The 24,797-nt window shown below is 42.8% G+C and overlaps 1 protein-coding gene across 3 annotated transcripts in view; it reads left to right on the top strand.

The window, feature by feature from the left end:
- Nucleotides 1-24,797, top strand: part of NTRK2 (neurotrophic receptor tyrosine kinase 2) — a 371,375-nt gene that overhangs the window by 265,902 nt on the left and 80,676 nt on the right. For all 3 annotated transcript variants that reach the window (XM_077148538.1, XM_077148537.1, XM_077148540.1), the window contains 2 exons: nucleotides 9,706-9,878; nucleotides 19,225-19,459. In XM_077148538.1, the coding sequence (XP_077004653.1) occupies nucleotides 9,706-9,878; nucleotides 19,225-19,459 (408 nt within the window). The remainder of the gene's footprint in view (nucleotides 1-9,705; nucleotides 9,879-19,224; nucleotides 19,460-24,797) is intronic.

The raw sequence follows: 24,797 nt of genomic DNA, 5'->3' as shown, positions 1-24,797 counted from the left end.
CTTTCATGTCCTCCCACATAGAAATTTAACATAAGGGAATAGGTACAAATAAGGAAAAGTGGACTCTTGAGTGAGTGTATAAGCCTCAGTGGAATAGAAACAAAACATCGTAATCAACTTTCACAAGAAGAACATTATAATGTTCACTGGAAACCCAGTTCAAGCTGGGTTAAGCAGAAAAGGGAAATTATGGATTCACACTACTGGAAAACGAAGGGGAGTAGTAAATTCAGGCACAGCTGGGCCCAGGGAATCAATGATTCTCCACTTTCTCTTTCCCTGTCTCCTGGCTCTGCCTTCTTCTGTAATGGCTTTATTCTCAGACAAGTTCTCCTCTTCTTGTTGTGAAGAATCGGCAGCAATAGCTGTAGGCTTAGATCCTGCCATTGCAGCAACACAAAAAAAGAGAATGCCGTTTTCCCAATCATTATGCAGGAGTTCAGGAGGGATGACTTCCCCTGGCTTGTCTTGGGTTGTGTCACCAGACCCTCTGGTCAAAGCAATGTGATGTTCTGATTTTCCAAGTCTGGGTCACTTACCCAACCCTGGAAGTGGCAAGTGGGGGCATCTCTACCTAAAATACATGGTTTGAAGGCGAGGAGCATTGGTTCCCCAAAAGGATATTAGAAATGACATCACCAAAAGAAGTAGGGAAGAGATCCAGGAGGTAAAAAGAAAGATAACCAACTCAAAGAACCATAGTATAGCTGGGCTCCACTGAGACTGAAACAGTTGGGATCTAAAAGCTCATTCTGAATCTCAGGTAGCTTTTAAGGCTGTTGCTTCTTCGTCCATCCTCACAGCAAGAGGCCTCTGGGATTCTCCTCTAGGCTTCCCTGCTAATGCAATACTTCTCCTGCTCCGGAATATTTTACTTCTGCTGCCACAGGAACTGCTGCCCTTACTGTCTTTATTGCTCACATTCAGATCCCTAAGAAGGAAAATACAATGGGTCTGACTATTCCAATAAAATGACCACAATGCTGTGCAATCTTCAGGCCTGGACACTTACAGCTGACAGGCAGTGTATCGATTGGCCCCTCCAGGTACCGACCTAGGGTCTACTCATCTGAGGATGTCATGTGGCACAGTTGCAGGCATCTCCAAGAAAGGAATCAACAATGCCCACTTCTCTCAGATTGTGCATAAGGTCTCAAAAAGGCAGCTGATCCTCTCCAATTCCTCAAATAGTGAAAAAAAATCATAGATGGGAAAGAGCATCAAGAGTTCATCAATTCAAGTATTCTACTCAGGCATGTTTACTTCTAAGACAGATGGCTATTTTCTTTCTTTTAGTTTTTATGACAGCCTATCAGTCCTCACATTCTTAGTTCATTTAAAAGTCCCTCTCCCATTCCATCCTCTTTCTCTGCTTCCTCCCCACGTCTCCATTTCCATGGCCATGTGAAGTCCTTGTTTCCCCCCAAATGGAAATTGATGATGAAAAGGATAGTATAGTCAAGAAGACATTTGTCAACATTGCCCCCCAAAAATGTTTTTTTTATACACTAACAGAATATCATGTTACAGAAAATACTGATTATCAATTCTATCTTTACAAGTCTCTAAAAACAGAAATTGGATATTGTTCAATAGTGGCTTGTTAAAAGGCTTAATCTTCTTTATTGTCCAGCTGTTGCTCCTTATGTGTAATAGACGTCTGTTGTTCTTTAGGGTAAGTGCATTCTTTCTCACTCTTCGTGTGAGAGAGAGTGAGTATGAGAGTGGATGTGAGTATGTATGTGAGAGCATGCGCGAGTGGGAATAGATATATGTGTGTGGGTATGCATGAGAGTGTGTGTGGCTGTGTATGTGGGAGTGTGTGTGAGTGGGAATATGTGTCTGTGCATGAGTGTGCATGCACATGTGCATGTGTGTGTGCACATGAAGCCTAGAGGTTGGGGAGAAACGTGTTCCCTGTAATAATTCTTCATGAACTTGAGTTAGGTAGACCCTGATGATTAAGTCGCTCCATCAATGTCCTTTTCCCAGTGACTTCACCTTTGAACCTTTGATCAGGATCTGTTTCTTGTCTTGTTAATTACTTTGGGGACCTCTTTTCTGGCTTATCTCCAGTTTACCGACATCTTTTCAGAGAAGTTGAAACCAAAGCAGCACATTTCTCTCTAATGAGAGCTTATCTGATCTCAAGCCTGGTTGGGAGAATTCATTTCCCACCTTTGTCTCTCTGGAACATATTACATTGCAATAGTTGTACTCCTCTTTTTTTTTTCCACTTATTTTAGCATGATAGCCCATTCCTAATCAAGCCATGATCTGCCATGATCCCACCAGAAAGTTTATGTCTGGTGAAACTGGCTTCAGACCATCATGTGCCTGTGTATGTAGAGCCTTTAAAATACACTGCAACCATCCATATGAGGTATCAACTTCTGATTCACTCTTGGCTGCATTTCTCTGATATGTCACTCACTGTGCATTAATTTCCCATCTTCCCCAAAATGTTAGCAACTGTACCCAACTTGATATAATATGCACGTGGAAACCAGCGATTTTGGTCACCAAACTTGTTGCAGGTATGTGTTAGTTAGATTCAGTTGTCAACTTGGCCAGGTGAGCATACCTAATCTTGTTGCTGTGGACATAAGCCAACAGTACGTGAACCTCATCTGTTGCCAATTACATCTGCAGTCAGCTAGGAGGCATGTCTGCTGCAATGAGTGATGTTTGACTTAATTGGCTGGTGCTTAAATGAGAGAGCGCAATGTAGCACAGCCTAAGCAGCTTGGCATTCCTCATCTCAGCGCTCGCAGCTCAGCCCAGGCCTTTGGAGATGCAGAAAGAAGTCACCCCAGGGAAAGTTGTTGGAACCCAGGGGCCTGGAGAGAAGACCAGCAGAGACCATCCTATGCCTTCCACATCAGAAAGAACCTCAGTGGAAAGTTAGCTGCCTTTCCTCTGAAGAACCAACAAAATAAATCCCCTTTGATTAAAAGCCAATCCGTCTCTGGTGTGTTGCATTCCAGCAGCCAGCAAACTAGAACATAAAGGTATGTTAACGTATGGGAAACAGAACTTCATGTTTTCCTTTGGATGGTCAACTGGTTAGATTCTGAGCCATAGGAGTTAGCTCATCTGTGAAAATAAAGATAGTAGCAATCAATGCTCTATGAATATTGTATTTGAGACTGTCACTTGGTACCTAATTAAATCCTTTCACAGACTAAGTGTGTTGATGTTCACAGAACATTGCTTTCTGGCATGGGGTGAGCTCTATCAGAGTGTTTCTGATCATTACTACCATCATACAATTATTTAATTAGTTTTTACGTTTGTAGAAGAGTAGAGAAGACCCTTAATCCACACTCCTTATTTTCTAAGATTTGATGTCTATCAAGCTCTTCCTATTTCTGAATTTACTGACATACACTCCAAGTTCACTTTTGTGAGAATTTGATAGACGCCTCCCCTATCTTCTTCCAGGGCAGACACTGAGTTAGTAGAATCGCATGGCTTTGTGACTACATTTTTCTCTAAATACTTGCTAATTATTGCCCATAGGCACCTTATAAAAAGGGTATCTACCCTTATTCTATTTCAATTTTGTATTTGAGAAATGTTTTCCAAAATCCCTAAGAGGCAGGTTGACCCGTTAATAGCCTACTGAATTGGCTTTTATAGAATAATGCTATCAGGAGAAGTATTAGGTGAGCCACAAATGCAAACCACATATGTATTTTAAAATTTTCTATTATTCACATTCAAGGGGGAAAAGGAGCAGGTAAAAATAATTTTATTAATATGTCACTTAACTCTAAAATATTATCATTTCAGTATATTATGATATGAAAATATTAAAGTGATAATTTACATTATTTTATTCATACCAAGTTTTCAAAATCTGGTTTGAATGTTACACTTAGAGCACCCCTCAATTTGGTTGAGACTCACTTCGAATGACCAATTAGCCATATATGGTTTGTAGTTTCCCTATTGGACAGCGCAGGTCAAGACAATACCAAGACAGTAAATGTTCTCCTTTAACAACAGACCTGTATTCAGAGGATCTCAGGAATGTTAGCCAAACATCCCCATGCATGGGAGTTTATTCATTGCTTTCTATGTATTCAGTGGACATTAGACCTAGTAAGGTCTTATCATAATCACTTCCATATTTTGTCTTTTACCTTCAAAAAGACACTCTGTTTCTCTGATCTCTAAAAATGTGTGGAATCAGTATAAAAAGGACACACTCTCCTTTTTGCCTTGCCTCTCCTAAAACATCCATACTTAAAACGCATGATCATTTGCCATGTTCTACAGCATCTAATCCACCAATAATTTCAGATAAGCCTTCTTACTTCTCCTAGCTTCTCTCTAGCCTTAATATTTTGCCCAGGAATTTCAGATGAATGTTGATTTCCCTTTTTTTTTTCCATACTTCTATTTTACTTTCACTAGTTTCTCAATTCTGTGCTGAAGTTTATTTTATGCTCCTCCATTCTTCCAACTCTGACTCAAGGCACACTCTAGGCAATGTCTCACTAGAGCTCTGGATGAGAATGGCTTCAGAAAGATGGCAGCTTACGGAGTGTCAGACAACTCATGGGGAATAAGAAGAAATGAAGCTACAAAGCAGATACTAAGAGTTAGAAAATAGCAATGCTCAGTGATGGGGCAAATATGCCTGTCAAAATGAAACGTAAGTGGAAGGGATTGCTAGTGGGGGAAGCTGCCACCTCATGTCCACGATCATAGTGAATTGCCAAGGGACTCAAGGAGCCAGCCAAGCCTCTCTTAATTGAAGGAAAATGACAAGCAGCCATGGTGCTCAGACAGCAATGATTTTTTTAAATGGGGTTGAAAGCAGGATTTTCCAGCTTCTGATGGCTGTCTGGCTATGGTTCCACCGTTAGAAATTCTGTCCTTAGAGTGCCAAATTCAGAAGATGATTTTGCCCAACTCATTACCACACATATTTTCTAAATCTCTTAAAAATAGAATTGAATCATAATTTTAAGAAAAAAAAAAAAAAGAAGATCCAACAGGCAAAAACAGATGAATACCTAGGATGAAGCCAGGTTTGTGAAATGCAATTGTGGGGTGCATTTGCTCCATGAATAGTGAAATTTTCACTCTTAAATCCAAAAAATGTAGTGAAGCACAGCTTTTGACACTGTATTAAAAGTGGGCTCTCTCTATAGTATTTTGCTTTGGGGAAAATGGAATATTAGATACTTAGTAATTATTTTAGGTTTGTGACCCCCTCCCCCAAATTATTGTTATCTCTTCTCTTTCTTACACACACACACACACATGCACACACATGCACCATCTAGCATTCTTGAATCAGCACTGTATAGATAAAGCTTGGAAAGAAATATGATATACAGAATTCACTCATGCCTTGTGATACTGACCAAAAAGGGCCAGTCACCTTTTCCAAGGTACTGTTAAAGACTAGCCAAGGCTTTAGAAAACAGCTCCCAGAGCAGCCTCTCAATAAAAGAACTGAGAAAACACTGCAGGCTGGAACTCCATGTGGAGTTTTCTGTTTCCAGGAAATCAGACTGCCATCCAGGAAGAGAGGGCAGTTCCACAGGCATCACCAGTCTCATGCCTTGGGTGGGGCTCGGGGCCTTGTCCATGCATCTGGTGTTTCTCTTGGATCTTTTGGGTGAGCAAATTGCATGTGAGCTTGTTTGCAGGTTCAAATTCAAATTTCTCTCGACCAGGACATCCCAATTCACAAAATCTCACACAATTCTCCCAGTGACCCTGTGAAGTTTCTCACTTTGCAGAAGAGAAACCAAAGTTCGGAGAGGACCAGGGCAGAGCCAGGTTTAGAACCCAGATCTTTTGATTCTGAGCAAGAATTCCTTCTGCTTGAACACCACCATTGTGAGAATCTTTTGTTTAATTGGAAGTAGAACACAAAAGTTTGGGGTCTGCTCTCCAAAGAGAGTCCACTTTAATTAAAGTTAAAAGGACATGTTCCCTTTTAACTTTAATATCCCTCTGCCTGCTCTCTTTTCTTGCTCTTCCTTCATTTCCATCCCTTACCTGGGCCCATGTCCCACCTTTCCAGGGGATCATTTACTTTTCATTCCTTTCCCATGCTCTTTTATCCCTACTTTGCACAAACTTCATGCATCATGGGTTTTTTTAGGTGCCTGATGCTGCATTAGGTGGCCAGTAATAAAAAGATGAGCATGTCACATATCCTGCTTTCAGGGACAATAGCAGAGACAGACATGTGCCTAAAACCACAGAGGAAGTCCAAGCATGACCCTTGCTTTGATGTATGTACATTGCTCCCTGGGCCCAGGGAAAGACCATTTGATTTGAAAGGGAATGACAACTTCCACTTCCTCCATGCACATTTCCTTGCCTTTTCTGGTGTCTTTCTACCTATAAGTCCAGGAAAACAAAACAACAGGTGGATAAGACACAGCTAAAAGCATTCCCATGGGTAAAACCACCTCAAATGCATCAACAACATAAGTATATCACCTGTCCCTGTGCCATAGGGATGCAGAGGGCTTTAGTTGGATGGTGCAAGTCCAGTTTCTGCAGTAACCAAGGAGCAGAGATACATACCCAAGGTCCTTGGCCACTGTTCATTTTGTTGTTAAATGAAATGTGTAGTTTCTATGGTGAGGGCCCTATTGAAGCTTTGCCCTCTCTCTTAGAACTTGGTGACCCAAGTTGGTTCACTTTTCCAAGAAAAACTTGTGGTGCTTTTATGAACATGCCTCAGATAACCAGGTACTAAAGTGAGAATAGTGAATCCCATCTCGAGACTGTTTCTTTGAATAGTATCTCGGGAATTTGACATAAGCAACAACAGCCTCTGGCTTAAGGAAAATGGCAGCTGTAATTTCAGTCTCTTTGGGTGAGGTCACAAATGTGGAGAGAACTTTAAATTCTGCATCAGGTGGTTAGTGAAAATGCTAGATTCTGTAAGGATCATAGCAGAAGATACTTTGTGATCTCGCTCTTGCCTCCACCATCTTACTGCTTTCTTGTCACCAGCATGGGGCAGGCACTGCAGATTCATTGGTGCCCCTGTGTGGAGGGCAGCTGCAGGCACAGCACATTCATATCGAAAACTCATTGCTTGGTGGACTTGGTGATGACCCTCCAGCACCCTTCAGAAATGAAGAACTGATACCCCACTAGCTGGGAATGCTGCCAGAAGGAAAGCAGCTCTCAGCTGCCAGCACCTTTTGGGGATCCAATGATTCTACTCCAGTCCATACCCCTTTCCTGAGGTGGCCAGCATCCAATGACTAGTTGAGATAAAGGACTAGCCTCTTTGGACCAACACAGGACAGCTTTGTAGGGTCATCCTATAGTACCAGATGAGGCTTCTGTGATGACTGCATCACAGCCCCACCTCGCCCTCAGCTACTCCCTTCCACAAGTTTTGCTCCCTGGAGCAGACCCTAATTAATGCCTTCTCTGTCACTGTCCATCTCAGAGTCTACTCTGTGGGGTCCTTACCTGGAATGCATCCCCAGGTCCATAAGTGGTCCAGATCACAAGTGCCCTTATTGGGGGAACAGAGTCAAAGCAGGAATCTACAAAACGACCCCTGGGGATGTGGCAGTGCTCTTTGACATTTGACCTAGTGTTTAGTTTTGTACTCAGTATGTGTTGATGGATGTCAAGGCTTTCACTCTGTGCCAATGTAAGGGAAAAGTGACATGGATATGTTTGCTGTCTGACTATAATGATGACTGATTACAGTCTCCCTGGGGAAAGAATGATTTAGCAGGAGGTGTCCTCTGGGTCTCCTTCCTTTCTCTGAGCTCCTTTTTGCTCTTAGCGTTTGGTTCTTGCGGTCCTGATCATTTGTTGCTCAGACATCTGTGGAAGATCTATCAGGGGGGCAGGTGCTGTGTCCAGGGTTAGGGAGGCAGAGATGGAAAGCACAGACCCTGATTCAAGCAGCTCACAGTCTATAGCAGAGATAAGCAGGTAAACGTGCAATCAGAATGTAGTGTGTTCAGCAAGTGATAGAGGAATGCATGAGGTACACTTAGGAAGACCATCCAGCCCAGCCTGGGGAAGAGTGGGGATATAAGGGTAAAGATGTGGAGGTCAGGGATGCTTCCCATAAAGGGAATGTCTGGTCAAGTCATAGAAGATTTTTAGGTATTAGCCTGGTATATTACTTTCCTATTGCTGCTAAAACAGATTACCACAAATTCAGTAGCTTAAAACAATACAAATCATTTATCTTGCGATTCTAGAGGTCACAAGTCTGAAATCTGTTTTACTGAGCAAAGCTAAGGTGTCAACAGGTTTCTTTGGGGGGAGGGGTGCTCTAGTGAACAGTATCTGTCCTGGCATTTGTCAGCTTCTAGAGACCACCCGAATTCCTTGACTCATGGCCCCTTCATCCATCCCCAGAGCTAGAATTGTAGCATCTGCTCTCCTTTTCTGACCTCTGCTTCTGTCCTTACAGCTACTTTCCCTAACTCTGATACTCCTGCCTCCCTCTGATAAGGACCTTTGTGATTACATTGAACCCACCTGGAGAATTCAAAATATTCTTCCCCCCACCTCTCACCCTCCCATCTCAAGATCCTTAACTTAATCACATCTGCAAACTGTCTTTTGCCATATAAGCAAATATATTCACAGGTTCTAAGGATTAGAACTGGACATCTTTGGGGGTCATTATTTGGACTACCTCACCAGGTGGTCATGCCCAAGAGAGTATTTCCTGACTGAGGGATGGGGATGTGCAAAGGCAGGAGTGTGACCTGGTTGTAGATATTCCATAAGATGAAAGCATATGTATTGAGAGAAGAGTATGAAAAGATCCAGCTGGAGAGAGGTATAGGGAAATTAGAACATTCAAAGTATGGTATTTTTTTTAACTTAAATTATAGTTATTTATGGATGTCACTTGTCTCTGCATTTTCCATGAGCATCTGAGGCCAGGGACGGGGTTGATTTTCTCTTCGATGCCTCTGCAGCTCTAGCACATGACAAGTACTATGCACATGCGTATGGCATCAACAAAGGCCAGCATTGCCCTGCGGACACGTGGTGGCAGAGCAGTCTTAGCAAAACACTACAAGGGCTCCCGAGACCAACTGCCTTGATTCTGGGCGGCTTCCTCTGGACAATATGGCCAGTCTTTTTGCAGCTCCGTGGACAGGAACATTTCATGAGCCATAGCGTGTATGGGCACATGTTCGAGGAGGTGTTTAGAAGTGTTAAGTAAAAATTAACAGTGATCATTGTTGAAGTTGGAAGATGGGTACATGAGGGATCATTATGCTCTTTCTAGTGAATAGTTCCACCACATAATGTTTTATGAAGGTTATATGAGTAGAGCTGAACTACTCACAGCACCATAGAAAGAAGAACGGGCACCAAAAGGAGAGAGAAGTTGGTGGCAATGATTGGGTTCAAACAAGGTTTAAAAAGGATGAAGGCTATGAGAACAGTTCACATTTGTGACTTAATTAGGAAAAAAATCTGTGAAAGTGCTTCTTAACTATAAAGCTCTATCTACTCAAAAGAGACTATTTCTCCACTATTCAGGCAAACATTATTTCCTCAGGAATCAGGCCATTTGCCAGTCTTTTGTGTTAAAAAATAAGATAAATCTCCTTCCCTTCTAGAAATCCTTTGGTCAGGAAGTAAGCCCTTGATGCAGCTTTCTCTGTGGCGTGCTTGCTTAAAGATCTGTTGGTTTCCCCTCCCCTCCCCCACCATCCCCAGACTCTGAAGGACGCCAGCGACAATGCCCGCAAGGACTTCCACCGCGAGGCCGAGCTGCTGACCAACCTCCAGCACGAGCATATCGTGAAGTTCTACGGAGTGTGTGTGGAGGGCGACCCACTCATCATGGTCTTCGAATACATGAAACATGGGGACCTCAACAAGTTCCTCAGGTAGAGTAGGGGCTCATGGGAGGTGGGCTGAGGAGGGAACGGACCTTCTGGGCTCGTACAGCCCAAGGTAGGAACAGGGAATTCTAGGAGAGGGTGACGGGAACCAGTGGACGTTTCTCCAGAGCAGCCTTTCTTGATAGATATACTGTCATGCACTGCAGAGAAAGGAATAGAGACCATGCAGCACTGGTGTTTGTTTTTAATCATCTAACCACGTAATGTGATGCTGGTGAGTCAACTCAGTTTAACCTGCCTTCACTGAGCATCTGTCAGTGGTGGGAGAGATGGGTGACACACAGGGCTTCCTTGAAGCTATCACTGTCTTGGCAGGCCTGGAGCTGGAGTCGACAGTGAGTCTTAGGGGTAGAATCATGTCCCTACAGAATATATGTTCAAGTCCTAACCCACCATGCTGTAAATGTGACTCTCTTTGGAAATAGGATCTTTGAAGATTTGATTGGTTAAGCTGAAACCAAATGGGATTAGGGTGTGTCCTAATCCAACACGACCAGTGTCCTTATAAGAAGGGGAGAATTGGGCACAGATGGACACAGGATAAGATCATGCCTTGACTGAGGCAGAGACTGGAGTTATTTTGCCAAGGAATACCAATGATTGCTGTAATTTCCAGAAGCTAGGAAGGGGTAAGGAAGGGTTCTCCTCTTCAGAATTCAGAGGGGGAGTAGACCTCCTGCTACTTGACTTTGAATTTCTAGCATCCAGAACTCTAAGACAATAAATTTCTGTTGTAAGCCACCCAGTTTATTGTGACTTGTTACAGCAGCCATGGGAAACTAATACTGTGATTAAAAAAAGAATCATAATAAGGACACAAGGTAATAATGTGAAAAGTCCTACGCATTAAGTAGTATGTGACAAGCACATTTTAGACTGGCCATTGGGGATCTGTAGCAGTTTTCCAAGTGGATAAGTCAAGGATGTTATTCAAGGCAAAGGAAAGAGCTAAGATACCATGATTTCATGTTGTAAGGTGTGGTTAGGTGAGAGTGAAGAGTCTGCTGGAGTTGCCAGACTATGGACTAAACTAGGGGAAGGGAAGGGTAAAAGCAGCTGGGAAGCAACTTGTAAAAAAAGGAAGCAAGGCTGGAAGGTGAGTTGTGATCAGCAAAGGGCTCTCTATGTTTATATTTCATATAAACATCATTCTGTGGGCAAAGGAGATTCCTTTCAAGCAAGAAAGTAACCTGTCACATTTAAGTTATGAAATGGTAGCTCCAGCATAAGTGTAGAGAAGGGGTCACAAGAAAGAGAGGCTGAAGCAAGGGAACCACCTAGGAGGCTATGGGAATATGTCAGCCCAGAAGAGGGACTGGAGCAGATGAGTGTAAGAGCAAGGTATGTAGAGGCCAAGGGAATCAGGGACGATAGGATGGTGAATGGAGAATTCATAATGACTTACACTCTTTGACATGGACATTTTCATAGGTGGTGATGTTATGGATTAAAATAAGGAATCCAAGTGGAACAGCATATTTAGGAGAGGAAAACCATGAGCTCCAGTTTGAATATATAGTTTGTAGTGCCCTGTAGGAAGTGCTGATGGAAATTTTCAGTGGAGCATCTAAAGTCTAAGCCTGGAGCTCAGAAGCAGGTGGCACTGCTTCTGATCTGGTTTGGGAGTAGTGGTCAGTAATAGCTTGGAGTGATGGTGACTGATGTAGGAGGAAAGGATGTGGTTGCATAGGAAGATTAGAATGGGAAGAAAAGAGGACCAAAGAGAGAACTATAAGGAACATCAGCCTCTAGGGGCAAGGAGTGGATGAGAAGCCAGGAGAGGGAAAGAGTAGCCCCAGAAACAGAGGAATTCAGATACAATTGTGTCATGGTAACCAAGGACATCAGTTTCAGAAGAGGATGGTTAGATATACAGTAATGATAGCTTCCTAGAGATAGAAAAAGGACCATGGGTAAACTTTACCAGAACAGTTTCAGTGAAGTGGTGAGGAAATAGGCAGATTGGGACTGGCTAAAAAGTGAGTCAGAGATGAGGAAATGAAGACAAGAGACACAAACTTCTTTTTCAAGAAGGTTCAGATAAAAAAAGAGAGTAGTGGGACCATAATTGATTCAGGGTCAAGAGAAGGTTTTCTTCTTAGAATGGAGAATTCAGGAGCAAATAGAGAGAAAGGGATTCAAAATGTCAAAGGGATTATGTCTTCATTATAAAGGTCTTGCCAGAAAGGTGAAGGTCGTAGGTGGAGGGCCTAATCTTTGAAAGGTGTAGGAAACTCTTGCTCTAAAACAAAAAAGAAATGTGGCCAAAAATATGTTTTCTAAGAGAAGTAGGAGACTAAGTGACTTGCTGAGCATGAAGTAAGGAAGCCTTGCGTGGGAGGGTCCAGAAGCATGGTGAATTTTTGAACAGCTCCTAGGGAACATGAGAAGACTAGCTAGGGAGCTGGACAAAATGTCTTTGAGCAATATTAAAACCCCATCAGAGAGGTGGATCTCATAAATTTTCCATTGGTTCAATGAGCAGGGTTTTGAATTATTTTAAAAGAATATTCAGGGTTCCATGAATGGGAGGTGAAAAAACAGACATCTGGCTCAATTTGTATTGGATTGGTAGGATGCCCCAGCTCTGAGGGTGCATCTGGGGATGGCATAGAGCTGAAGGTTAGAGCCTTCATCTCAGGATAAATACAAAAAATCATAGAGAGAGAAGACATCTCCCTTCTACCAGATGTCAAAGTCCTGAATTTGTGATTCATGCATTTATCCCTTGAATCAACAAATATTTACTGAGTGTCTGCTGTGTGCCAGGCACTGGAAATACAAAATTTTAATAGAAAGAGACATACAAATCAGTGATATAGATGGGGTAGTTATTGGTATAATGAAGAAAAATTCAGCAAGATAAGGAGGTAGGGTAATAGGGGAACATTTTTAATAGAATAGCCATGAAAGTGGTGGTGATATTAAGCACATTAAACAGAGATCTAAAGGAAATGAGAGAGTAGACTGTGTAGTTAACTGGGGTCAGAGCTCCATGCGTAGGAGATGATGAAAGCAAAGGTTGAAAGAAGGGTATTTATTAGTCAGGGTTCTCTAGAGAAACAGAACCATCAGGAGATATTTGTAAATATGAGCTTTATAAAATTATCTCATGCAACTGTGGGAATGTAAGAGTCCAAAATCCATAGGGCAGGCTATGAGGCTGGCAACTCCAATGAAGTTCCCTGACAAACTCCACAGGAGAGGCTGGCTGGCTGGTTGGCTGAAGAAGAAATGAAAATTTTCTCTTCTCCCTTTAAAGTCTTCAACTGATTGGATCTCTTGTTGTGGATGACACACCCTTAGTTGATCACAGATGTAACCAGCCACAGATGTAATCAGCTGACTGATGATTGAATAACCCAGTATTCTGGTTTATTTACCAGCCATGAAATATCCTTGAAGTAACTGTTAGGCCAGTACTTGCCTGACCAGACAACGGGGCACCATCACCTGGCCAAGTGATGATGCTCAGTTGAACCCAACTATCACAATGGGCCAGTGGGGCTTGAAAGAAGTAAGCAAGAGGGAAAGAGCTGTAGGGGAGGAGGTAGGAAATATCTGGGGTGGTGGTGGGGGTAGGAGGTGGGCAGTAAAAGAAAACCTTCATGGTCAGGTAAAGAACTTGGATTTTATTCTGAGGATAAGAAGAATAACCTGGAGATCAGTAGGTCAGAGGATCTGCAGTGGTCATAACAGATTTGAAAGAGGCAAAGCTTTCAAAGGAAGAAGGTAAAACAACCTTTGATGAGAGCTCTCAGAACTTGAGTCTGCCTAATGCTGAGACCCTGAGGTCATGGAAAGTTGGACAGCTTCAACTTGGGGTTTCTCCTGGTAAGCAGGGCCATCAGAAGGCAAGTTCTCAGCCAGGGCAAGGAAGAGAGAAATGTTGATTGTAAAAGAGAGTCTTTGGGTTCTTAAATGGGGTTTGTGTCCCTTGGATTTCTAATTTTAACTTAATTGGATTTCAGTTCAGTGGTGGTTTCTCCTTCGGGTGGCAGCTACGGGTCGGTACTAGGAAAGGCCTGGTGATAGAGCAAGTGAGAGACAAACTAGAGTGGCCATGACCCAGCAGGAAAATGCAGAGCTGCTTCGAAAAAGTGAGAATCACTCCCAACATATAAGGGGTTGTATTCATTACTATGTCAGAGACAACGTGGCATAACAGAACAAGCAGGATTGTTAGCCTTCAGACTGAGCTGAATTAAATCCTAGCACTGGCATTTATTAGATGAGTGACCTCGAGCAAGTTCTCTAGCTATTCTGATGATAATATTGAACTGGCAGGGTAGTCATGAGGACTGAACAAGAATAAGTGTAGAAACTGCTTAGTGTAGGAGTGAATAGGAAGTGTTCAATAAGCAGAAGCTTGAATTCTGCTAGCAAATCAGCTCCCTTGGTAAGAGAAATCCCAGGACGAGTAGAATTGGATGAGGTGGAGGCAGTCAGTGGTCAGCCTGGTGGCACCGGCCAGAGTCTTCTTGTTTTGAGCTATGGAGAGAGATGAACGGTGCTGAACTGACCATTCCTTGGTGAAGGCTGCCAACTGATGCTTTTCATTGCATTAAGCAGAAGCACATGTGGCAGTGGTGAACCTAAGGTGTAAAGGTCCCAGCAGTGAGGGCAGGGGCTCTCCTTGCTATTCTGTATCAGCTGCTTGAGTCCTGTAGGCAGTCAGGTCTCTAGCCTGCTTCACACAGTCACCTCTGCTCCCCCATCAAGCAGAGTCAGACCCTCTCTGAGTCTTGTATGAACTTAATGTGCCATCACATGTAAAATGTAAGTAAGAAGAAATAGGAAGTGTGTTAGAGGCCAACTGAAGCTTGATTTAAATCCCAGCTCCATCTCTTTCCAGCAGCATAACCTGAATAAGTCCCCTACCCTTGCTGGCCTCAGTGTCTCAGCCTGTGAAAGGAGTACAATATCCAGGACTAATGTAGGGACTAGCGTGATGCACCGCTAGGTAGACTTTGTCCCACCACTATTCACCTCTCCTGTATTTTCTTCTTTGTTTTGGTTGATGGATGCAAAACCCTGGGGAAGTTACTTCTTTTGGGTCATGGCAATACATAGATCACTCTGTCCACCTCCAGTTTCTGTGGGCACTGAAGAGGGCTGACCACAGAAATCAGCATCAGTAGTTTCACTTATCGGCTGGAAGCTTTGGAAACTGTGCAATTTAAGTACTAAGTTAATAACTGATTGAAGACGAGAGGTGGGAAGTGCACTGCTGTTTCTAGAAATAGGATCATGTAGTTTATACCGTCGACATCATTTTTTATCACTTCTAGCCTCATGGATACACGTGCAAGTTAGTTCTCTTTTGCTGGGATTGAGCCCCCCTCTCTGCTTTGCTTGTGACTGAGGATGACAGGGGCCAGAGCTCTGGGTGAGATTAGGAATGTGGAGCCAATTGGCGGTATTCAGAGAGAATCTTGATCTATTATCCTGAATCAGTAAAGTTGTTTTCTTGTTTGTTTTGATAGGTGGTTAGACAGAGGATGATAGTAATTTTGTACATTGTTCTGTCAGACCTAACGTGAAAGGAAGAAAAGAAACTAAATTTGGGTGAGGTCTGGCTGCTCACAGAAGAAATACATTTCCCTTATTCCCATGACTCAGTTTTTTTCCAAAACCTGAAGCGTAATAAATCCAATGTCCTCACCTGGATGGGATTAAATGCTTCTGTGAGCTCAGGCTACATCTCTGTGGGGTGGGGGGAGGAGGGGGAATGTGCAACTTGAGTCTTTCACTTTCATTTCAGTCAGCCTCTCCCCAGCTCTCCTTCCTGTGTTCCGCAAGGTGCAGGCACCTGATTCTCCCTTAGCATCTTGGTCAGGGCATGTAGCAATTGGAAACCTCCTCTGCTCAAGTTCGGAATCGGCTAAACTCTGCAAACAAGAGCTTCTCCAAGCCAAGAATGGAAAAAGAGTCTCTGGTGCGATAACGTCCTACGAAACACAGTCTGTCCTCTTTCTGGAAGGCACTCAGCCTGCCATGAAATGGGTCCCCAAGTTTTATTGGCAGTGCCCTATACTAGACAGATGGCTTCTATTTCCCTACCCTTTTTATTCATCCAGAAACCATGGAGAGGGCACCCAAGGCGGGCTGCCCTTGTCCTAGCTTGGCTGGAGAAACAAGGAGTAAAACACCATCCTTGCCTTTAAGGAGATTAGTTTTTCCTCTTAGAATCTCTCCATAACTCCCTCCTAAATAGGGAAAGGAACACAAGTAATAAGAGCTAATATTTATCAAGGCTTTCTAGGCATTTTAAATGTTTTAACTTGTATAAACTTAAATGATTGCTACCATCATTCCCGTTTTGCAGTTGCAGAAACTGAGGCACAGCTAGTGGGGGAACAAAACTCAGATTCAAACCCACAGCCGTAGCTGCAAAAACCTATAATCTTCATCACTATGTAATACTTCCTCTTGAGACGCCTGTTGAAAACATCAGAAAGAAAGCAGTGTGTTACAGAATTCTAGATGTAGAGATTATAGTTCTGACCGTAATTCAAATTGAGAGACATTAAAATGAGAAGGGCTAAGCAGCTTCCCTGGTCAGATGCCCTTCGAACTTCTTGCCTGCTTCCCAAGCCAGGTTGTTGAGTGCTGATATATATATATTTTTTCCTGCCTCTTAAGGAATGTTTGCCTGGAGAGTGAAATGTTATTTTTATTGCCTAGAACTGCATGGTAACCTGGGGTGCAAAAGCAGAGGGCTGCTATGTTAACTCGGTTTGTGTTCTTTGTAAAGACTTATTGGGAAGACTCACCTACCCTCTTTTCACAGCAAGACTTTCTGCTCAAGGGACGAATCTAGAAACTTCTCCCATTAAAAAAGAGTCCTGTTCTTCTAAATACTTCAAAGCAAGCAAGGGAAACCACTGTTAAAAGATTCAGGAGCGTACCCCCAGTGCATGCATGCTAGGCAGGTGCGTAAGGAAGGCATTTGAGGCTGGCTAGCCTTGTATCTTCAGAATATCAGGCTGGGTGATGCAAATGAGGCCTTTTATGCTGACTTCTAACTTTTCGTCTTTCCTGAAGTCTTTGCATCTGACAGAATCTTAGCTTAGACTAGTTTTCTGGGGCTGAAATAAGGTTGTGGCAATTCAGCAACTTGTTTTACACTTTTAACTGAATCTATGAGGAGTTCATCCTGGTCCAGACTCCCTGAGTCATTATTTTAGGTTTTCCCTTGATTTATGCACACCCAAATCCTTCTTCTGGTGTGCCTCCTACAACGAGTGAAAACATTCATTAGTGTGATAAAGGGTTGGACTGGACTAACTTTCAGAGAGCTGGGAAGAGCCGGCCCTTTTGATACCCCTGAGCACCCATTGCAAAAAGAAATGCACAGATGTCACATTTGTTTCTCTCACCTCTCCATTTCTCTTTTAAAGAGGACCTTTGTTTACAAAGCCTTTTTCTCTGGTTTTGATATGAAAGACCACAAAATATTATACAGGCAGAGTCTCAAATTCTTCGACATCAGTGCCCTTAAGAAGGGGCAGTGATTACTCCCATTTTACAGAATGGGGAAATAGGCCCAGAGAGGTTGTTTAACTCACTCAAGGTCACACAGTTCATTAGCCCAGAATGCAAATCAGTTCTGATGCCCCAGAGTCTTGGCCACTGTATTCTCCCATACTGTCCCACTCCTTCCTGCTAGTGAGAGATGTTGAACTGAACAAAGTCTCAAAGCATACCCCTAGTATTCCTCAGTGGGACACCAGGCAGTTGGAGTTTGTGATTTGAGTAGAGGTGAAATATATTAGGAGTTGCCTTGTACAAAAAAGAAAAAGAAAGAAAAAAAAGAAAAATTCAGGAAGCTCCTCCCTAGGGGATGGTTAAATCCAGATATTTAGAGATAGAAGAAACCTAAAAGATCACCCAGCACAATATCCCTTTATAGTTTTGACTAATGGGAAACCACAGACCTGTAGAAGTTAAAAGACTCCCCCAAGCTCATGATTCTGGATACTGGTGGGATTGGGAGATACCCCAGCTCCTTGTCTAATGCTCCTTCTCTGAGAATAGAAGAATAAAGGTTTGGAGACCGCATGCTCTGGAAATCAGGGAAAGGAGAAATCACCGTGGGACATCGCTACGACCTGGCTGGGAGGGGCAAACCTGAAACATGTTTGTGGATAATTCTGGCTCTCTCATCGTCAAATGCTCACACAGTTCTGGAACCCTGCATCCATTTTATAATTTATTTTAAATCCTCTGTATTTATTTCAAGTGTTTCTATATATCTTAAGGGAGATCTCCCTTATTTGCCTTTGCAAGGAAAAAGCCCTTTAACTGTCACAGCAGAATGCTGCAGAGTCTCTCGATTTCTTGCCCTACAGCGCCTCCTTAGGCCGTTGCGGGCAGTGACGCCAATCTTGGCTCAGTCTGGGATTCCAGCGTGGGGAAGGTTGGGCTGCTGCCACTTCCCTAAGGCTGGACCCCCCTCTCCCTGAATCACGTCCAGTGTTAAGATGCCTTAAGTCATCACACAGCTGGGAAAAGGCTAGGTGTATAAGACTGAAAAGAAAGAAGATAAAACAATACTAGGGCCAAGCCCCCCTCATAGTGCAAAGAATTAAACATTCCCCAGTAAAGGAATAAATAAATGTATTTGATTCAGAGTAGCGTTCCTATGAGGTGACTTGCTCATGTGTTGAACTGGAGGTCGGAAGACGGTGTGGACAGAGGAGGGTATCTTTCATTGAGACTGGATATCCAGGCTGAGATGGCCTGGGACTCAATGGCAGCTTGGAAACCATGGCTGGCCACAGATGGTATGGAGCTGGGGGGACACGTGCAGCCCAGCTCTAGTTCTGGTGGGATATTCTGGAGGGGAAAGCCCTGGGGGGATGGATTTGGGGGTTCTTTGGCAGCATCGGGATCCCGCTGGGATGCTACAACCCATCTCTGTACAAAAGCCTACCTCTCCTCTAGCATGTTTTGTATTTTGCATAAGAACCTGTTGCTTCTTGGGGGTCAGGGGCCTAGGGGCCCAGGCCAGTGCTTGAACTCCAGCCTCATTCTGGAGCCTCCACAAGGTAACCCCATCTGTGTGTTGGGCTGGTAAAGGGTGCCGAGGGTTTTTTTGGTTTGGGGTGGGGGGAGTGGGTAACACAGGGCAGCGGGGATTCTATAGACTTTTTGAAAAATGAAGCCCAGGTACCCTCACGTATATCATATTTCTCTCATCTAGGAGAACTCAGGCAGCTTCTTTCAGCAGCAGTAGCAGCTGATGAGGGGAGCAAAGGGCTCCTCCAGTCAAAGAGCTGAGACTCCAACAGCACCTTCTGTGTCCCCTCCACCCCCCACCCCCCAGGGCGCACGGACCCGATGCGGTGCTGATGGCGGAAGGCAACCCGCCCACGGAGCTGACCCAGTCACAGATGCTGCACATCGCCCAGCAGATCGCTGCGGGCATGGTATACCTGGCTTCCCAGCACTTCGTGCACCGCGACCTGGCTACCCGCAACTGCCTGGTTGGGGAGAATCTCCTGGTGAAAATCGGAGACTTCGGCATGTCCCGGGATGTGTACAGCACTGACTACTACAGGGTGAGTGGGGGCTGCTCGGGAGGACGGGGAGACCCCAGGGCCCTCTTGCCGGCGCCAGTGGGGGATCCCCTCGTCCCCCCGTGCTCCGAAATCACAGCCTGGAGAATTCTGCCAGGGAAGGGCGTGGAGGAGTTCCTGGTGAGCGCCAAGTTGAGGGGTTTTGAGGTCTGAATTTGATTCTGTAAAATTATGTGTGGTGTCTTTGCAATTTGAAATAAGATGGACTTGTTTGCAGAAATAATGGTCCATAGGCTTTGAGAGGTGCCTCACAGGACCATCTTGGTTGAGAATGGTGGAGCTGGTGGGTTTTAAGAGGTTCTATTTTGCCTGCTCCTGGGGTAAGGGTGGGGGTGTCCCACTCTTAGAATGACTAAGGTGTAGAATTATAGACAATGATTACAATCCACTGATTTCCTGGAATTGGCCCCCTTAGTGTATTAGATTTGTTAGCTGAGATCTTAGAACCTAGGTCTGAGAGCTAAGGGCCACTTCAGTGAATGTGGAAGGCATGATATTAAAATAGAAGGCTTGAGATGGGTGTTCTCCCATTTCAGAGCTCTCAGTTTGACTTTCTTCTTTGTTTTGCTTGATTTTCAAGGAGATGGGGGAAAGTAGGAAGGAATAACTATGCTGTGTGTTCATTAAGAATCCTTTAATGTCAATTTGAACCAGGCTAAGAGGATAAAACACGTAACTTGATTAACTTTCATAATGTTTATCTTTGACAGATTTAGATGCATGAATGCCTTGGAGTAGGGCTGGTGAAGGAAATGCCTTTCTTTTCTGGCTGCTTCCAAACATTATTATTTATTTTGAAGAGGAAGCTCTCTCAATTTCTTTCTTGTTCCCCTCTCTTCACCCTCACCCACCTCCAATAACTCAGCTTTTTAGCTGAGTTAACATTGCTACAATTTGCCTAAGAAAATTAATCCATTTTTTTGTCTCATTTTCTACTGTAGATTGTTTGGTGAAGTTTCTTCCTTTCTCTACTTGATGACCATTGTCCACATACTTGTATGGCAAGAAGAAATATAGGCCAAAATGAAAAGAATTCTCTTGGGTGTATTTGTAGGAAACATGGGCATAATCTTCACTACAATAGTTCAAAATAGAGCTTTTAAGCACCTGTCCCGAGTCTAGCAAGGACTACTTTTTTTCTGGAGACCTAAAATATGGAGGGAGAGTTTTGATTAACAATGGATGCATCTCCTGTGTTAACTTCTGCTTCCTTTGGGAGGAGGGAGTGGGGATATCTCCCTGTCTCAGGAGGCAAAGAAGCTCAGGGGTACTTCTATGAGGAAAAGCTTTGGTGATTTTCATGAACAAATTGCTCTGAGCAGCTAAGGGAAAATGTAGGTCAGAAGCAGCCACTATCTTTATTTAGTCGTAATTTAATAAGGGTTACAAAGTGCTAGGCATAAAATAAGCATTCGGTAGATATTTTCAACCTTTTTAATATCAAATGCCTAGTTATACTTCATCTGCAAAGCCAGGAGTGAGCTAGTATGGAAGACAATGCCCTTCTCCATAGAACTCTCTAGAAAAATAATTTGAGGTAGGGGGAGGAGCCTGAAAAGCTCAACAAAAAAGACAAATACAATCAGAAACCAACAGAGGAACTGAATAGACATTTTTCCAAAGAAGATACAGATATGGTCAATAAGCACATGAAAAAGGGGATCAACCTCATTAGCCAGCAGGGAAATGAGAATCAAAACTTCGATGAGAAATCACTTCACACTCACCAGGATGGCTATAATACAGAAGACAGACACTAACACGTGTTGACAAGGATGTGGAAAAATTAAACCCTTATGCATTGCTGGTGGGAATGTACAATGGTTAAAATGGACCATATAACCCACAAGTTCACTCAAGAGAACTGTACCTAAGAGAATTAAAAACTTATGTTCACACAAAAATTGTACATTAATGTTCCTAGCAGCATTGTTCACAATGACCCAAAAGTGGAAACAACTCAAATGTCCATCTGCTGAGGAATAGATACACAAAATGTAGTTTATCCAAATGATGGAATATTATTTGGCAATGAAAAGTAACGAAGTACTGATAGACGTTACAACACAGATGAAACTTGAAAACACCATGCTGAGTGAAGCGAGGCATGTAAGACCACATGTCGTATGATTCCATTTCTATGAAATATGCAGAACAGGGAAATCCACAGAGCTAGAAAATAGATTAGTGATTGCCAGGAGAGTGGGGAGGGGAAATGGGCAGGGGCCACTAATGAATTTGGTATTTCTTTTTGGGGTAATGAAAATGTCTTAGAATTGTTTAGTGGCAACGTTGCACACATTATGAATACTTCTAAAAATGACTGAATTGTACACTTTAAAAGGGAAAATATGGTTTGTGAATGATATCTCAATTTTTTAAAAGCCTGAAAAGGAAACTACTAGCAAAATAGACCAGCATTATGTACATTATAGAAACACTGGTGTTTGTCATCTACCCTATTTTATTATTTGCTAAAAAGAAAATCGTTTCACTTAGGTGACAAGATCCTGAAGCATTTCCTTCTGAATTGATTTGAGCAAATAAAGATTTCTAGTTTCTTTAGATGTAAACTATTTTTGCAGCTATCTCAGTCATTAAGAAATGTGCTTCAGATTTCACGTTTATTTCATTCCCATACCCGCCCCCCACCCCAGTTACTGCTCCGTTGCCGTTGCAGTGTTTCTGTGTTTGTTTGTGTTTCTCACTCGGGATGAGGAAAAAGATGCAGCCCAAGACCAGCCTCCATCATAGATGGGGCTGGGCAGGAGTATATATGGGTGTGGATGATGTAGGTAAGACTTGACAATTTCATAGCAGCCTAAGGAAAAAAAGAAATGAGAATTATATTTTCTCTTCTCTAAAATTTCATAATCATAGTTCACCATTTGCTTCGATGAGAGTATTTATTATTTATCATCATGGAACTCATTCTTGACATATTTTTGCTTAGTAAAGCAGCGTGTGCATAGGGCCCATTCTGTTGAGTTTGTCAAATGGAGAAGCAGAAGTTGTGGCTCTGTGGTTGCAGGTGAGCTCCAGTGCCTCTTACAATGGCTATTTCCTAGAGCATTCTTGCTTTCACATTAGTTTTCCACCTCATGGTTTATGCATAAATTTAGAGTTGAATCCATCTCCATCATGGGGTCTCACTGTAGCTAGGGTAATATGTTCTCACCATTAAGGTTTTCTCATTTTTCAGCGTGGTAAGTTTTTCTTCAGCATTCTCTTGCTATTTCTGTGCTCTCCTACAGCCTGCCCCACTTGTCCCTTGTTAGTTCCCAACTCTAAGGTGAAAAGCTGTGGTTGGTTGATGTGGGGGTCATCACCAATGTCAGAAATCCTTCCGGCCACATTAGCCAAGACTAGCTGATATGGATGGCTAGTGAATGGACTTGGAAATAACTAGATGGAGGAGCAACACAATCTCTTATCTTTAAGCAAGAATCAGTCCCAGCAGAAGCTGATGGCTCATGAGCAGCCTTGTAGGGTGGCCCTGGCTCTGTGAGATCCATGGCAGGCGGAGCTGGGTGGCAGCTGTTCCTCTGTCTTAAGGGAGCTGGCAGCCCTCAGAAATGGCTGCCTCAAGGCTTCCACCCTGTTGCAGCTGAGCTAATTATACCTTCCAAGTGAAGGGAGAAATCGGAACACTACATTTGCATTGAAACCAGCCCGACATGGCGGGTCCCAAATTACTCCAGCATTTATGTTCTCTGAATCGTTTTAATTAGCAGCTCTGCAGTACCAGTCTTTTATTTTGTTTTTTTATTCCTTCCCTCCGCTGGCAAAACCTGACATTTAAGAAACATCTGAACCAGAATTCTGTCACATTCTCCTGGTTGGAGACACAGGATCTCACTCTGCTTGGTCATTACTGTGCCACAGTGGAACCAGTGAAGTTTTTTTTTTTTTTAATGTGCGAATTGGCAGTTTTCACTGTTTGGGTCTGGCATGTGCTTAAAAGGAATATGATCTGCTGGTGAGTGAAGAGCCCTAAACATCTGGAATCCTGGCTTTTAAGTCCTATTCTCCCTAGGGCTTTAGCTTTATATTGGGGTCGTAAGAAATTCAGTCTTTAATTCATGTTCCACTTTAGAAGAGAAGAAAAGGAAGTAGAATAGGTGAATTGATTTATGGTGGAAATCTAAAGAAGTAAATGAATCTACGTTGGCTAAGCAAGGTCAGAACCCTAAAGAGTTAAAATATCAACAACAAAATCAATTAATCATCTTTAAGTGCTCATAATGGTTTATTAACTGCAGAGAGAAAAGAAGATATGTTGTACTGACACCAGTTGAAATAACTAGTAGCAAAATGAACTGATTTGAACTTCAGCTTCTTTTCCGTTATTCTAATATCTCTGGAATAAGAGGTTTTACAAACTAGAAAATAAAACTTTGAGCAATAGAAGGGAGGAGAAGGCTAAGATAATTTAAGAATTGGACAAGCCAGTGAAAAATAGTGAAGAGTTAACTTTCCTATCTGGGTCTTTTTAAAGAATGTTATTTTCTTTTTAGAAAGGAATATTTTCATATAATGCAAATAATTCTAGATAGATTAGATAGTTGGTCAGATAGGATAGATAGATAGATCGATCAATAGATCGATAGATCAATAGATAGATAGAGGTAGGTAGGTAGATGGAGATAGATCCTGACTTCACAAATATTTTTAGTGTCTTGTTTTATGTGACAATTCTGTTTCCATCTTTGAGGAGCAACTGGCTTTGTTTTAGTTTGCTAAAACTGCCAGAATGCAATATACCAGAATGACCTTTATAAGGGAAATTTATTAAGTTTAAATTTACAGTTCTAAGGCTATAAGAACATCTAAACTAAGGCATCCAGGAAAAGATACCTTGATTCAAAAAAGGCCGATGGGTCCAAAACACCTCTGTCAGCTGGGGAGGCATGTGGCTGGCATCTGCTGGGGTCTTGGGCTTCTTGTTTCAAACAGCTTCCCTGGGGTTTTTTTTCTTCCTCTCCACAAGTCTGTGGCTATGGAGCTCTGAAATGTCTTCCAAAATGGTACCCTCTTAAAGGGTTCCAGTACGCAACCCCACCATGAATGGGTAAAGACACATCTCATGGAAACAACTTAATCAAATCCCACCCAGCAATATTGAATGAAGATTAAAAAAAACATGGCTTTTCTGGGGTATACAACTGTTTCAAACCAGCACATGCATCTACCTGCTGAATGCCTGATAATTCACAAGATGCATTTCCAGTTTTAACTCCTCCCTGACTTCCTCCAATCAAAACAATTGCTTATAAATCTGTGTTTCCTCAGTACTTTATACAAATCTGCATTACAGTGT

Source organism: Tamandua tetradactyla, chromosome 2 (assembly GCF_023851605.1).
Source record: "Tamandua tetradactyla isolate mTamTet1 chromosome 2, mTamTet1.pri, whole genome shotgun sequence".
NCBI lineage: Eukaryota > Metazoa > Chordata > Mammalia > Pilosa > Myrmecophagidae > Tamandua > Tamandua tetradactyla.
Note: the sequence above shows the minus strand (reverse complement) of the source record. Positions and strands in the feature narration are given on the sequence as shown.